The sequence below is a fragment of the Aegilops tauschii genome, chromosome 7 (genome assembly GCF_002575655.3).
Source record: "Aegilops tauschii subsp. strangulata cultivar AL8/78 chromosome 7, Aet v6.0, whole genome shotgun sequence".
Lineage (NCBI taxonomy): Eukaryota > Viridiplantae > Streptophyta > Magnoliopsida > Poales > Poaceae > Aegilops > Aegilops tauschii.
This window is the reverse complement of record NC_053041.3, coordinates 621,195,801-621,212,062: the sequence shown is the minus strand read 5'-3', so window position 1 is coordinate 621,212,062 and position 16,262 is coordinate 621,195,801. Positions and strand designations below refer to the sequence as shown.

Here is a 16,262-nt window from a genome sequence, read left to right as displayed (position 1 = left end):
AAGAGAGTAAAAAAAGACATCTCTTGGATAGGAAGAGAAATTAAAACCAAGAGCATGGTTTTGAGTTCGAGTCACATTTCTGTATTTGTTACTTGAGTTTTTCACACGACTGGTGTTCCCACATTAAATTTGTATAGTGTATTTGTTTATTTGGTAGGTATGACATATAAGTAAAAGTGCATTTGTTTATTTATATCTCTTGGAAGGGTCCAGTCTCATTTGTGTAAAAGCGTCTACTTGTATTTTAGTCCTACATGTGAACTCGCCATCAACTCTAATCTTTGTAAGTACGACAGATAAGCAACTGGAGCTGTAGATTAAGGAGCTGTTCTAAAAGAACTTTAGAATTTTATAATAAAAGTTTTAGCTAAAGCTCGTGGGTTTTTGAACATTAAATTTTGTTCCCTTCATTCAGTTCTGTGTATTTCAAGATGCTGCTTGGCAAAAGAGAAGAAAAGCAAAGGAAAACTCTTCCAATAACGTGGACATCACAACAAGGGCAATATAAATATATCTTTGCCATAAATGTTAGCTTTGCAAAGGCCTTCATTTTGAGGTAAGCATGGATTGTGTGCTGGGAAAAGCTTATCATCACCCGGCGGATCACAGCGGCAGCGTCCGCCACCTCCAATGCATGACACGTGTTCAGTGAGGGCTCGTATACCGTCCTTCATCAAACGCGCTTTTGCAACAGAGGCTATGTTTCTGAAACATATGTGGTGTTGCAGTAGTTCACGACGGGTCTATGTTCTACAACAAAACCTCGGTCGTGACAATTTTCTGCAACCAGACCTCAGTTGCAAAAAAAAATTGCAACAAGATCTCAGTTGCAAAAAAATTTGCAACAAAACATCTACTGCAAAAAAGTTCTGAAACAAGACCTATGTTTCAGAAATAATTCTGCAACAAGGCCTGTGTTGCGGTAGTGAAAGCGCGCTCGGCTCAGCTTGATGCGGCAAATCGGACGGCTCGCGACCCGGCTAATCTTTTTAAAAGATCAGCCGGCGGACACGTAGCACGCCCCTTGTGTGCTCCTTTCGTATTTAATTTTACATATACCAAACTTCCATTTCGTGCATACAAGTTGTTTAATAAGTTTTCTAGAAACAAAAAGTTTATGTTTTCCATTCCCAGTTGCATCGTATAGCTATTACCAGTGTGACAATTATTGCAACCAAGCATGCACGTATATATTTGACAGCGCGAAGAATTCAAAGGAATTGCTATTACCATTGTGACTTTCTATAGAAAGAAGAAATACCCATCATGACACCTTATGTTCTGGTATGATGTGAAACATTCTACATCTGACCACATATAGTAAACTTTTTCACTGAGCATGTGATGATGTATTTTTATTTCACATGATCAATGCATTTGTCTAAATTTCCCGATAAATAAATAAGAACCAAATGAAACTGGGTTATTCCAGAAAGTTAGTTTTCATCTTCGTCGAGAATCACTGTTTGATCACTCTTGCTAACAAAATGTGATATCCTTTAGCATTATATCGGCAGCTTGCACAGCTAAAATGTTTTTGTAATATAAGTGGCATACATGTGAACAAACTTATTTGTCATCCCTTTGGACTTCCAATTATGGCTATGGTCCTTTTGGCACGGGCAAGAAGCCCGAAGACTTTAGTAGTTCACACTTTGTAGGTACAGACTTATCTGCGACCTACCATTAATTAAAATGGTTTAGCTGCTGCGCTCTCACCTCGACTCTAGAATGTATTTTGCTTATTATGATTTCTATGCTATATAATGCAGTTTTATCTGGTTATGGTAAGGATCTGGAGGTGGAGAGCAGTACTGACGACCATGTTATAGTTTCAAGAAGCTATTGCGCGTTGACACAAGATGGATGTGCCTCACGCAATTCAGATGGCTCTCACGATCCCAAGTTAGATGTATGGTTATGCCAAAGTTAGATCTTACACACTGTAGTACATTCAACATCTAGCCTACTTTTTGATGATTAAATTTTATTATTTGAACAGGGAGTACACTCCTGAGAGGCGATCCATGGCCAACTATCAGAGAAGGTTCATCTAAAAAAACTATCAAAGAAGGTTGACACATACAGCTTTGGCGTAGTCATTTTGAAAATAATAAGTGGCTGGAAGAGCAATGATACAAGGCTGGAGCGTAAAACAATACCTGCTTGAATCGGTATCCATCTTTCTTCTGAAAACTTGGCTTCTATTGTTGCTGTAAATTACCCCATATGACTTGCATATTTCACATAGCCACTTACACAAGTCTTTGCTATGTCCTTATGTGTATATTTCTTTTTTGTTCCACTTCCTAATTTGGTGATGTGAGTGCCTTGGCTGATTTTTCCACTCTATGCATTATTTTTTTTCACTCTATGCGTTGTTGATTTAACAAGTAACTGATAAAATTCTTTCCAAGTATTTTCTATGTTTATTATGAATGGACAAACAAAAATAGTTAGTGCTACCACCATTTCAGGCAGTAACAATTTTTCTATGTTTATTATGAGAAGGTTCAAAGGTCCTTAATCATTATCCATGGGACATTTGCTTATAAGGAGAAAATAGTACGGTATTTTCTATCAAACTGTGTAGACATAATTACAGTTTGTTTTTGAGCTTGCAATAATCTTAACAGTTTGTGCGGTACCGTTATCTGGCATGTCCATATGTGAACCATCCACCAAATTAGCTACAAGGCATCCCACAACCAGTACCCTCATAGAATTGGAGCCAAGAGAGCATGTAGAATCATCAAATCGTATCACCCTTTCACATGGTTTTTTTCCAATGGAGTATGGTTCTCTATTGATTTAAATTCGTTCGATCTAACCCTGTGTTGGGCATATTGCTTCAAATCTGGGTCTTCGCCATGCATAAAACCTTACAACACATCAAGGAACACCAAGTGGTGATGAACATATTGCTTCCAATGCAAGTCTTACACCAGAAAAAATCAACAAAGGTGGAACCGTGATAAAGCACGACAAGATAGGCTAACACCCGAGTAGAGAGAGGACATGAATGCACGCCGAAGAGCAACTAGAAATAAATATAATGAAGAGTGTAATGCGAGCCAAAGGGCAGCAAGGCAAAATTTTACAACTAAGGAGAGCCGAGAGATGAACGCCCGCAGAAGGTAAGCCAGTCAAAAAACCCATTGAGCAGAGTCAAGATACGAATGCCCACGAAGAGCACGCAGTCAAAGCATACCACCTGACTAGAGGCAGGCGTTGCGAAACGACACCATGATGGGGAGAGGACTGGGTGGATGTCACCGTGGAAGGTAGGGGAGGTGGTGGGGAAAGGAGGGTGCGGGCTTCACCATGGCATCAAGGGAAGATGCCGGGGAGATATGGCAGCGACGACGTCATGGCGGAGAGATGAGATGCGGCGACTCCTGGTGGCTTGCTGGCCATGGAGAAAGAGAGGAGGAGGTTGTGCAGTGCGTGAGTGAGAGGAGTGGCTTCTTTTTCTTCCTTCAAGAAAAGGAGAAAGGAGCAACTGCTATGTGGTGACATAAATGACACATAGCCTAACAAGTCATCTTTCGACAAAATATAAACCAAGTGGTCTATTGGTAGTCTACAATTTATAGCTCACTAAAATCAGGATGCGACTCACATTGTACCAGTCAAATGAAGATGAAGAGATCATTCCTCACACTATATGAAAATATCTTAAACGCATTAAGTAGATCGTAGTTTGTAATAGATAATTATTTGGATCATTGCTCTCTGTGTATACATTGTTCTATTAGATTTTTGTATCAACTTACATCGTAAGTGAAGTGGATTTCAATTACTTCTCCATTGTTATGGGCTATCATTTCTATACATGCATTATTTATATATGCAACCGACAAAAAATATATCCATAGCCTGTGGCAACGCACGGGCATTCTACTAGTCTATGTGTATATGTCACATAACTTGGGCCTGTCGTTTTTTAGTTGTGGTTGTTGTTGTTATTGGTTGGGCTTTGTTGTTGTCTAGCGAACAAGAAAAACGTTCAAGTACCCCGCTTCGATAGGCTGGTAGCATTGAAGCCCAAGCCCTATTTACTTGAGATGAAATAGAGCATCTATTGCCCAATTTGGAAAAAGTACGTGAAATTAGAAAGGAAATATTATTTTTTTTAAAAAATCTTGAATTCAAAAAAATAGCGAATACAAAAAAGTTGTTAAAATTAAAATTGCCGATGAATTTGGAAAAACTTCATTATTTAAAAAAAAGAATTTGAAAAATCATGATTTTCAAAACAGTTCATAATTTTAAAAAATCATTCATGACTTACTAAAAATATGAAAATGAAAAAGAGTGAAGAACATGATTTTTTTAATGTGGACATGCAACTTACCGACAATCCTTCTTCCGTCCCTAATTGCAGTCTCGTTATGCACATGCAATTGTTTGTTGTGGGTGGACTCGCAAGTCGGATAAAAAAGGGGTCGGACCCAGTTGTGTCTCGGGGGTGGACTTGCAATAGGGACAATAATGGGTCGGACTCAGTTGTGCATCGAGGGTGGAGTTGCGAGTGGGACAAAAAGGGGTCAGGCCCTCCTCTCCAATTGCGTGTCGAGGGTGGATTTGCAACTATGCTAAAAATTGGTGATAACCCCAGTTACATATCAAGGATGGACTTGCAACTGGGACAAAAAAATAGACCCCCAAATTGCATGTCAGGGGTGTAGTTGAACTTGTAACTAAGACAAAAATGGGTGGGCCGCAGTTGTGTGTCGTGCGTGGACTTGCAACTAGGACACATAAAAACGGCTCCCCCAATTGCATGTTGGGAGTGGAGTTGCAACTGGGACAAAAAGAGGCGCCCCCAACTGGGGCTGCAGAGGGGGCGGGGGTTCATTTTCCGGGGCTCATGGCCGGCCGTAGATGGGGAACGGGCGCCGGCGATCATTTTAGTCTAGGTTTAGAGTCCAGTCTTGTAGAAAAATGTCTAAATATAAAGTTGCTCCGGTCTAGATGAAAAGCAATTTAATGTAAAAAAATGTCTGGTTTGTTTGAGTTTAAATCAAATTTGTTCATTTTTGTTGAATTTCATTTAAAATGTAACTGAACATATGTGAATAGCTTTGGATGGCCGCCTCCCGCATTCGAGCCCGCGAACGCGTGCGGGAGCAAATTTGTGGGTCAACGTTGAAGATGCCCTAATTTTATCATGTCAAGAAGATATTGTTGTAACATGCAATGGAGGTCGAAAAAGGATTATGTAGGGAGATCACAACAAATGTGCATCACACCGAAGTGTCAAATGATGAATTTAAATTTCCGCTTATTGCCGTGTTATTATTTCCTGTAATTCCGAAAGTGAGATGACATGTATCTTAATTCCTATAATGAAATAGATGTCATTTGATGCATAGGATATAAATTTTCAATTGAGTCTAGACTAATATATTTTTTTGAAATGTGGAGGATTGGTTTCTATCCTACATAGAAATATGAGTCCATCCGTACAAACCAAAGAGTTTCAAAGGATTTTTCCTACAAAATTCCTATACTTTAGAATTCCTACAAAATTCATGTAAACCAAATGGGTCCTAAATGTAGTTCAATGCACCAATGAGCTTTTGTTAATAACTGGTGGGATTTTTACACATTAGAAAAATATTTAGAGCCGGTAACAAAGATAAACTTGGAGGTTTGTCTTTTTTCTAAAGAAATATACCTTACCATCACATCGGTGTTACATAATTCAAATGGTTCAAATGCTACCATGCATCTCAAGTATAATTATTAGTGTGGACAATTCTTTACAATTTTCTATCAATATTGTCTGGAGATGTGCGGGCGTGACAACATGCGTTTTCATGTTCTCATTTATCTGGGACGGTAGAACTATGTCTAATCCCAACCCTCTCACACCCTGACACCCTTAGCATTTGTGGCTGTTCGTTTTCATGACCAATTAGTTTCTGGCCGTCTGATCCCTGGCATTACGGCTCCATCTCTTGCTCAGTGGACCAGCTGTCCTAGTGAGGGAAAATTGCTCTTTTGGCGGGAATTTCCTATTTGCCGCAAGCTGCGGCAAATTGTCCCCGCAACGCACAGGCAGAGCGATTCGAGCGATCAGGGCCGGCCCATGACTGCACGTAAACCTTTCTCGGTTTTGGGAATGTTCCACGGGTTTCCAGCCGGTCTATTTCAGATTGGGAACCTTCTAGAAGATTCAGAACCGTGTTTTCTTTCTTTTTCTTGTTTTTTTCTTTTTTTTTCTGTTTCTTTTTTCTTTTCATTTTGATGTTTTTTCTTACTCCTTTATTATTTTCATTCATATCTTATTTTCATTCATTTTCGTTTTCTTGTTCAAAAAATGTTTGAAAAAATTCAAGACATGTTTGCCTTTTCCATAATTTGTTCGTTTTTCATAAAGTGTTGTAAATTTCAGAAATTCATAAAAGTTCAGAAAGTTCAAATTTTGTTCACGTCTTTAAAAAATGTTCTAAAATTTAACAAATTCTTGTTTAAAAAAATGGTCCAAATTCAAAAAATGATATGTTTTCAAATTTAGTTCATAAATTCAAAAAATGTTCGCATTTTTAAAAATTGTTCATGTACTATTTGTTTTTATATGTTTCAATGCTATTTTATTTTAAAAAAATCAGATATTTTAAAAATTATTCTTGCTTCTAAATATCGATCAAAATTCAAAAAAGGTTGTGTTTTCAAATTTTGTTCATAAATACTAATAATGTTCGCGTATTAAAAGGAATTGTTTGTGTTTTTTCAAAAAATGATCAGAATGTTTCTGCTCAAAAATTTCACAACTTTTCAAAAAATGTTCAGGATTTCAAAAAAGTTCCCATTTTATAAAATAGTTCATAAATTTTAAAAAATGTTCTTATTTTCATTTTTTGTGTTTCAAAATATGTCCCCTCTTAGAAAAAATTCAAAACTTTCAAAAAAGTGTTCATGTTTTCAAATTTTGGTGGGGAGTTTTAAAAATGTTCGCGTTTGCACAATTTTCATTTGGAATTTGGAAAAATCTTCCCATCTTCAGAAAAGAATTCATGATTTCGAAAAAAATATCAGTTTGTTAAAAAAATTCACAAATTATGCTTTTGAAGTTCCGAAAATAATTCGGATCTGCGCTGCCTATTGGTTCTTAAAGGTTGATGCTACTGGCTAATCAGAAAATCTCGCTAGCTCAACTGGTTGTGGCTCGTGGTCGGCAGCACGAGATCTCTGGATCTATTCCCCGCAATGTCAAATTTTTTTGGAGCTACAGACGTTCGCTGGCGGTCATGGGTCGGCCCAGTCGGAGGTCCCCTTTTGGCCCTCCAAAGATTCAAATGAAAAATGAGGAGACCCGCCGAACCAGCCAACCCCAGCCCAGCCCAACCCCGCTCTATTTCTTCCTCTCCACCCTCCTTCGTCTCCCGAGTCCCACATCGCCGCCGCCGCCGCCGTCCCCACATACCGGCGACCTCGCTCCGGGCTCGGCCCTCTCCCCCACAGCAGCAGGTCAGGCGGCGGCCAGATCCGCCACGGAGCTTCAGGATCCGCGCCGTCGTCACGCGAAGGAGGCCGGCCGCTTCTCCCCGGTCGCTCGCGCGCCAGGAGTGGAGGAGGCGGCGGCCATTGCTTCCTTTCTCTGGCCGACGCCGCTCTTCCGCGTGAGGAGAGAGCTCGCTCCCGCTCGTCCGCTCCGACCCTAGCGTCCACGCGATGGCGCCCGTCAACAAGGTCCCCCTTCTATCCCTCTCGATTCGGTTCGATTTGGAGTCCGTGCTGCTCTTGCTACTCTGTTTGTGAAGCTCTTGCTGCCCCCTCTCTGCTGCAGGAGAACTTACACCTGGAGGAGGCATTCGAAAACCTGAGATAAATCTTCGGGCCCAACAAGCAGGCTCCAGAGGAGGAGGTTTGGTTTTGCTCCTGCCCCACACTGTTGTTACCTGCACTTTGCGCTCTTGCCAGTCATCGACGCTTAACTGAACCTGGAGGAATTTGACTATGTTATTAGTTCGTTGGAGTTTTATTAGTTGACTTTTTCTTGACAAAACATTAACCAGGGACTAGATTATGAGAGATGATCAGTGCTGGGGGAAAAGAAGAAGATGCCCACATACACACAGATCACACACAATAATTATTCAAACACATGATGAATATCTCAAAATGACAAAATTGTACTAGTTTCAAGTGTCATCCCGAGTGTTGCATTGAGAAAAAGACATAATAAGTAGTTTATGCTTTACCATCTACTTGTTGAGGTGAGTTCACATCTCACATAACTATTAGAAAAATAACTTCAAATTCCACAAACCTAATAGAAAAGAAGTTCCAAATGATAGCATCACAAAATAACTCTCTCCAATGAATGAAACAAATATCACAGATTGAGTTTCTTCCTCTCCGGCGTGAGCTTTTTGGGAGGTTTTGTCATTGACTTTGCGGGAGATTTGGATGGAGTCTTCGCAGGGGACATTCCAGTTTGGCTCCTTGTAACCGGCCCAGGGGATAATGCTTGGAGCTTCCTTGGAAAAAGAAATTATATCATAAAACATTGAAATAAGAAAGCAAGTAGGTAATGTACCTTCTTGTGACAGGTGAGGACTACTTGGAGCTTCCCATGGAGCCTCATTTTTACTAGTTTTCCTATCACATCAACCACACACTTATTTGCACAAGGTTGAAAGGACATACATATTTTGCAGAAGTTGGATAAGTGATTGCACCTCTTCTTTGCCCCATTGTAAGGACATCCAGCTTCCCTATGCCCAAGTTCATGGCATTTTTTGCATATGTTCTTTCAACCTACCTTAGGTTTATTACCTGAACCCCCTCAAGAGCAGCCTTTATCCTTAGGTTCCTATGCCTTCCTGCACCTGCTTTGGTAGTGTTGCTTGCAGAACAAAACCTGGATCCACTGCAGCCACTGAGTCTTCTCTCTGAGTGGTTCTATTTCCCCTTGATATGCAGCCCTGAATTTTTTCATGGAGTAGTAATTGTACAAAAGTCCTCCAGTTTGACATTAGACGGTGCAGTTAGAACAACTAATGCATATGGACATGGCTTGTTTTTATGTTGCCACTCCATGCAAGTACATTCGTGTGCAAGTACCTTTGACTACATGCCTTATAGTGGGATCTTTCTCTGTATCAGTGACCTTGGACCCCAATCCCTTTAGAGATGGCCTAATCCTCTAGTCCTATCGTTTAATTGTTTAATGAGGCCTGGCAGAATTTTTACCTTTCAAACACTCTCCAATCCTTCTCCTCTTCCTAAAGAGCTCCATAACCATCTCTCTCAGCTTGTTACAAAGTTGGATGATTGGCAAATCCTTTATCTCCCTGACCCAACTATTAAAACATTATGCAAGATTATTGTGTATGTAGTCCACCTTGATATCCTTGTTGAACGTGCACCTAAATTAAGAGAGTGGACAATGAGATCAAATGGCAAGAAAAATAGCTTGTGATGGAAAATAAATAAACAATTGACAACAGTAAGAAATGTACCTTATCCATAACAAATTGTGGTACTGTTGTAGGTAGTCATGCACCTTAGGCTCTTCGGTTATTACAAGGTTCATATGATAATCCTATGTCGACTTCTTATGTGCCTTAGCAGCTGGCCACATGGGGGAAAAGTTTTCACCACGGAATTTCTTAACTGCATTTCCCATAAGGTGCCGTAAAACATTCTCTTTGCTTGGCATCAAGAAAAACATTCTTCACTGCATTTTTTCCAACCCCTTGAAGCATCTGTGCATACAGCTAACACAGGAAAATCACCTATTGCCTTCTTGTTTGTCTCATGAACCAAGTCCAAATTTCTTCTGTTTCAGCATTAAAAAAACCAAAAGCTACATGAAACATCCAATTATGTCCATCTAAAGCTGTAACCGCAGCGAGATGCCAATTCCACTTGCCATTCAAATGAGTCGAGTCTATACTTATGTATGATCTACACCCATTCAAAAATCTATCTATGCAAGGCTTAAATGCAATGAACAACTTGTGACAAAGCATATTATCGTCTATAATTGGTTTTTTAGATGAGTCGAGTTTATACTTGTGGTGCTCTTCTCTCTACAACACTTCCTGGTGATCTCAACTCAATTTCAGCTTTGAAGTTATGAAGCAATCGAAAAAGCTCTCTTCTCAGCTCCCATATAGATCAAATATAAGTGCCATCTCCCTACAAAAGAAGCTTTAGAGCGACTATAATGCCACGATTACATATCACACTGTGTTTAAAGGTCGGCAATGAGCTATTGTTGATCTATATGGGAGCTGGGAAGAGAGCTTTTGATTGCTTCATAACTTCAAAGCTGAAGTTGAGTTGAGATCACCAGGAAGTGTTGTAGAGATCGCTACTAAGTATAAACTCAACTAATCTAAAAAGCCAATTATAACGGCAATATGTTTTTTGACAAGTTGTGCATTGCATTTAAGCGTTGCATGGATGGATTTTTGAATGGGTGTAGATCATACATAAGTATAGACCCGGCTCATTTGAATGGCAAGTGGAATGGGCACCTCGCTGCGGTTACAACTTTAGATGGACATAATTGGATGTCTCTTGTAGCTTTTAGTTTTTTCAATGCTGAAACAGAAGAAAACTGGACTTGGTTCATGAGACAACTAAAGAAGCCAATAGGTGATCTTCCTGTGTTGGCTATATGCACAGATGCTTGCAAGGGGTTAGAAAAATGCAGTGAACAATGTTTTTCCTGATGCCAAAAGAACATAATGTTTTAGGCATCTTATGGGAATTGTAGTTAAGGAATTCCATGGTGAAATTTTAGTCAGCATGTGGCCTGCTGCTAAGGCATATAAGAAGTCGTCATATGAATCTTGTAACAACCGAAGAGCCTAAGGTGCAGGACTACCTACAACAGTACCACAATTTGTTATGGATGTGGTACATTTCTTACTGTTGGCAATTGTTATTTATTTTTCATTACAATCTGTTCTTCTTGCCATTTGTTCTCATTGTTCACTCTCTTATTTTAGGTGCATGTTCAACAAGGATTGTTGCTCTTTCAGCCACCCAGCGCGAGACGTCGTACTTCCTTTCTTTCTGCTAGTAGAGGCGCAAATATTCTTGTCCTCCAACTCAGTCGCCTTCATACTAATATTCAACATGTCCGGTCTTCTAAAAAAAATATTCAGCATGTCCAGTCGTTGCTTTTTTTAGCTGTAATCTTCCAAGGGCATGCATACGTACGCAAGATGTTGCATGAATCCAAATCCTATAATTACTTGCTGGAAGAATACACTAGCTATGGCCTGTGGACTATTTTGCATCCTAACAAAATATTCTAAGCAGATTAGATTCATCATGCTAGCATGCTGCTACGGACGAGAGTACTACTTAAATCGAGAGAGTACTACGAACGTTCGCCTCAACATGAGGATTTGCTGGTGACCTGACTTGCTGGCGCCACAACGGATGATGAGTTGATCGCCTAGGGTTGAAGAGGCGCCACCTGATGAGGTGCGGCTGCTGTTTGGGTGGAGGCGTGGAGCGATGTAGGTAGCTATGGCCGATCACCAGGCATGTACGTGTATACGACCTGTGTATATGGGAATCTTCTTTTTCCCTAGCACTAATTATCTCTCACAATCTAGTCCCTTGTCATGTTTTGTCAAGAAAAAATCAACTTTGTAGTTATAACCAAACTCCAACGAACTTAATAGCAATTAGTGAAATTCCTCCTGTACCTGGGGTTTACCTTTGTTTCTTCTTGATTCATGTGTGGGTGGCAGGAGGTATGGAAGGGGAGGACGAGACCTCGATGGTGGAGGCGGCGCTGGGGCTGAGCCCTCAGATCTTCATCAATGAGGTCCTCAACATGGTCGACGATGTCCGCTTCCAGGCTTTCGAGTACTGCCTCCAGTTATGCCTCGGATCCCTCTCCGTAACACCAGCTCACTTTCCCCCCTTTGCTGCCTACTGGTTTTGTTAACTTTGCCCCTTCGCTGTCATTCTACAGGGAAGGCGCCCCCGCGGCCGTCGGCGCCGCCACAGCGACCAATAAGGCCGAGGAGCTGGAACGGGTAGGTTTTTTCCAACATCAGGATCCAATATAACTGAACCATCCTTTGGAATTTTGGAGCATTCAGGGCACTACCAGATTCAATGGTCACCTGGCCAGAGTAGTTACTTTTTACATGCTAATAATGTTACGTCATCTACTCAGTGATTACACAGGGAAATTGTTAGGTTTGAATCTGAACTAAACGGCCTCAGTGGCTTGCTCACTGTTAGAATACTGACTGCAGTATACGGCCAGTGTATGTGTGTAGTTTTCCTAGTCAACACGCATGTTCCTCCTCTCCTGATCGTGGCTAGCCCACGACTGGCATCGTGGCCAAGTGCCTCTCTGTAACCTGTATAAATATGCCCAAGTGCTAATAGATCAAGTGTGTTTGATCTCAACTTGCTATCACTCAGGTCAAGATGAGTTTGTTTTCCTTGTACTTCCACAGTGGAGGAAACTAAACTGTATCTGCCATGTATTGATAGGTTTATTATGTTGGAGTATACCATTCCAAAGGAAATTGATGCAGCGATGTTGCCTTAACTGCCTAAGTAGATGTGTCTTTCATGTGTAGGGGGTATATGGCTCTTATATTTGCATGTTTGGTGATCCCTTTCTGTAGCAAATGGATATTAATTCTTCTGCTGCAAACTGTGTCTTGGTACTTCATTGTGCCAGGAATGAGATATTCTTTGTAACACATTTGATATAAGGCATTATAATTATGAATGTAAAATGATTACCGAATGGAAGTTTGAGACAGTTAGAAAATTCTCATAATAACTTAGGTTCGACCTATAAGGCTATAATTCATCTGGATTTACCTATAGCATGCTTTAAGATATTTAAAACCTGATTTATTTTTCTTATGTAATATTTATATGCCATTGAGTTCTCTCTTTTGCTAAAGGCCTTTTGTAACACATATGATTAAATGTTCTGTATTTTTTTGGGTCAAAACTTCTGCTGGAAACTTCTGAAATGTGAACTTCGTGATGATTTTTGTCTTAGGGAGTAAATGCAATTTGCAACTTGGTAACGGATGTATTGAACAAAAGAATGAACAATTGGGAGATGTATTGCCTTCGGAAATGTTTAACTGTACCTGAAGGATTTGTGGCGCCTGAAGATGTATGTCTCTTATCTCAAAGTAATTATTATTATTTTCAATCCAGAATTGCCAATTTGACCCACACAACACTTTGATCCACACAATTCATGATTCACTATAGATTATTGCTTCAGATACTTTTTGTCCTGGGGGTTCATAATGTAGAAACTGATGCCCTATCTTATACTGATTCACCCTTTTGTGAAAAGTATTTAATTCAGTTTACTCAGCAATTGACAAGGAAACCTTTCAAGATAAAAGTTATGCACAGTTAATACCAGTCAAGCTTGAACTACTTTGTAAGCTAATTAGAGAATTTGAGTTCTGGTCTCTACTCTATATTGATTAGCATTCCATCATTTCTGACTTTCAGGCTTTGTCTCAACTATGAAAGCTTGAGCTTTAATTTATCTATGTCTTAGCTCCTGACATTATTCAATTGCAGTTTTTCTAAGTGCCAATGGTGTACGCTATGTCAACTAGGAAGTAATATAATAAATATTAATATCAGCAAGACCTTCTGATTCTCAGGAAAAAATATATCTGAACATTTCTTATTGTATCTTATTTCAAATTGCCCGACTAATGCACATCATTAATTTGTAGGTCGTTGTATTGAAATAGGATACTTTTTTCTGTTATATGCTTAGCATATATTAATGTAATTCTGTTTTCTATCCATCTCTGTCGAAGATATTCCACTTAGATTTCAATTTCAGATGCCCTAACAGGCAAATATAGATTTACTCAACATCAATTACAAAATTTTACTAAACTGTTTATAGGGAAACAGAAGTTTAATATTAACTAAGTGACTAAGTCATAACCATCCGCAGTTCAGTTCTTATGTCTAGTAAATGGAATCAGTGTGAAACATTTAATTAAGCTTAAGGTCAAGGGCCATTTTTTGGGGGGCTTATGGCTGGCTGTGGAAATAAGCTGGCCCTTCCCCAGCTTATTTTAGAAGCCCCACCTAAAATTTTATTTTAGAAGCCTATTAGTTAACCATTACTTAGTAGGCTTCTAAAATAAATAAATAAATTGGTTGGGCTTCTTGAATAAGCTAGTGAGAGGGTAGCTTATTTCCGCAGCCAGCCATAACCCCAAAAGAACTGGCCCCAAAGCTTGTTTGCAATAAGGTACTCAGTAAATCATACGTTTACGGCTTTACACACATTTGGTTCACTGAAACCATGCATTATTTATATTTACTTTACAACCTGCATTTTCAAAAAGCAGTAGGCACGTAAATCAGTATAATTATATTATTATTTTTCATCAGGATAATTCTTCTTCAATGGTATTGCATAAAGATGGGAATTCTGATTCGGAACTGGATGCAGAACTTAATTTTTTGAGAAAAAAACTGGCAGATGTAAGTACCTTACTCACAAAGAATTAGCTTGATAATGATATCTACACTTAATCTAACAAACTCTGGCGTTGTTTAATTAGGCTAACACGGAATCTGAAGAACTTCAAAGAGAAATTACTTCTTTGGAAAGGCAAGCTACATACAAGAGTAGCCTTAATTCCTCTATCACTGAAGTACTGAAGTTGTATGAAGACAAATCTATTCAGGATAATATTGAAGGTATGCCAATAGATTCAGTAATGAATACCTCAAGCAAAGGGAAAAAAGCAAAGAAAATTATGCACAATTAGATGTAAACTTCCAAGGTTCAGCAGCTTTGTTCTGCATATCCAAATTACGCTTTTTTTGCTCACCAATATTGTATTAGTACTCTCAGGTTGTAGTTTTGACTTCAACATTGATGGCATGCCAAGGTTTTGGTTTATTTTGCTTTCTGAATATCACAAGCTTACATCCATTAAATAAGACGATTAGATAGTTATTTTTTTCTCAAAATAATCAGAACTTTCACTTTGTTGAATTATTTATTTGGATACTCACCAGTTGAGATGATTAGTGAAGGGTGTCAATTTTCTTCCCTGTCTCAAAATTTTGTCTGGATAGTGCTGCTAGATTACTACTCGAGAAGTACTAGTTTTGCTCAGTTATCTCTGGTTTGGTTCAGAATGTATGCCTATTCAACTGTCCTGAACATGCAGCTATTGTGAAGGCAATACCGAAATTGCACCAGAAAATGAAGGTTATGAAAAGGAAAAAGGTTGAGGCCATGGTGGGCCAAAATGTTCGGAATGTCAATTTTCTTAGAGACCGGAAGCGTTTAGCACCGGGTAAGGGTGGGTTCCAACGTCATTTTCCTCTGGATCTCTTCCTTTTTCGTATGTTGATCTATCTGTGCCACACACTTTTCTCTCACCTCTCTGTTTCACAAAACAGGTTCTAGTCCTAGCACCGAGGACATTCAAGAGGTGAACGCGGCCGTGAAAGGCTTGCGGCAGGAGTAACTTGTGTTGTGAATCTCGTCAAGCTATCCTCTCGCTAGCTACCTGAACTGCAGATTTTTCAGAAGACCTGCATGTACATGTATGCATGCATGATCAGCAGAGTCATAAACATAGGCAATACTTGTTTGATGGCAAGACTGTCTTGTCATAGGTGCATCAATGAAAAATAGAGCATATACTGAGGGAGGGCCTCCGGCGTATTCTAACTTGTATGATTAGCAGAAGCTACATCTGCAACCAATTGACCCAGCAGGAGTTGAGCACACGAAGACCCAGCTCTTTCTTCAGCAACAGGCTGCTCGTTCCTCTATAACTTCATCAACTGGGTAACACCCTGGTGCTTGTGCTTACCGTCGACAATACCCTCGGGAACTGGCTTCTTCCTGCCACAGATACGGCAGGCCTCCAGAATTCTGCAAGGCCACTATAGGGTTACTAACACTGTTGAGCACAACTTTTTGTTGCAAAAATAAAATAAAATCCAATGCTCATTTGAGCTGGGCTTTCGTCGTGGTTCAACCATTGTCGTGTTTTGTGCTGCTGTAGATTCACGTGCTTTTCTCGGAGCTGCTTTCTTACTACTCCCTGTGTTCCTAAATATATGACGTTTTTTGAAGTGCCAAAGCGTCATGTATTTAGGAACGGAGGGGGTGTCTTTTCTTTTTCAAGGATACACCATGGAAAGGGTGCGCCAGTATCATTGAAGAAGAGCCAAGCGGGCCATACAACGCCTTTCGGCATACAACACGCAACACCACAGCTGGAACG

General features: G+C 39.8%; 1 protein-coding gene across 3 annotated transcripts; it reads left to right on the top strand.

Annotated features, from left to right (window-relative positions):
* The first annotated feature begins 7,338 nt into the window (after positions 1 to 7,338).
* Positions 7,339 to 16,013, top strand: LOC109764759 (protein MIS12 homolog). 3 transcript variants are annotated; one of them, XM_040395074.1, is made up of 10 exons: positions 7,349 to 7,701; positions 7,799 to 7,876; positions 10,977 to 11,524; positions 11,733 to 11,862; positions 11,960 to 12,023; positions 13,019 to 13,138; positions 14,401 to 14,493; positions 14,574 to 14,712; positions 15,192 to 15,326; positions 15,427 to 16,013. In XM_040395074.1, exons 4-10 carry the CDS (start codon positions 11,738 to 11,740, stop codon positions 15,492 to 15,494), a joined length of 744 nt encoding a protein of 247 aa, XP_040251008.1. In that variant the 5' UTR covers positions 7,349 to 7,701; positions 7,799 to 7,876; positions 10,977 to 11,524; positions 11,733 to 11,737; the 3' UTR covers positions 15,495 to 16,013. The 3 variants fall into 3 exon arrangements, with proteins under 3 accessions (XP_020179133.1, XP_040251008.1, XP_020179131.1); XM_020323544.3 differs by lacking the exon at positions 10,977 to 11,524 and having other exon boundaries at positions 7,339 to 7,701; positions 15,192 to 15,320; XM_020323542.2 differs by lacking the exon at positions 10,977 to 11,524.
* The last annotated feature ends 249 nt before the right edge of the window (positions 16,014 to 16,262 follow it).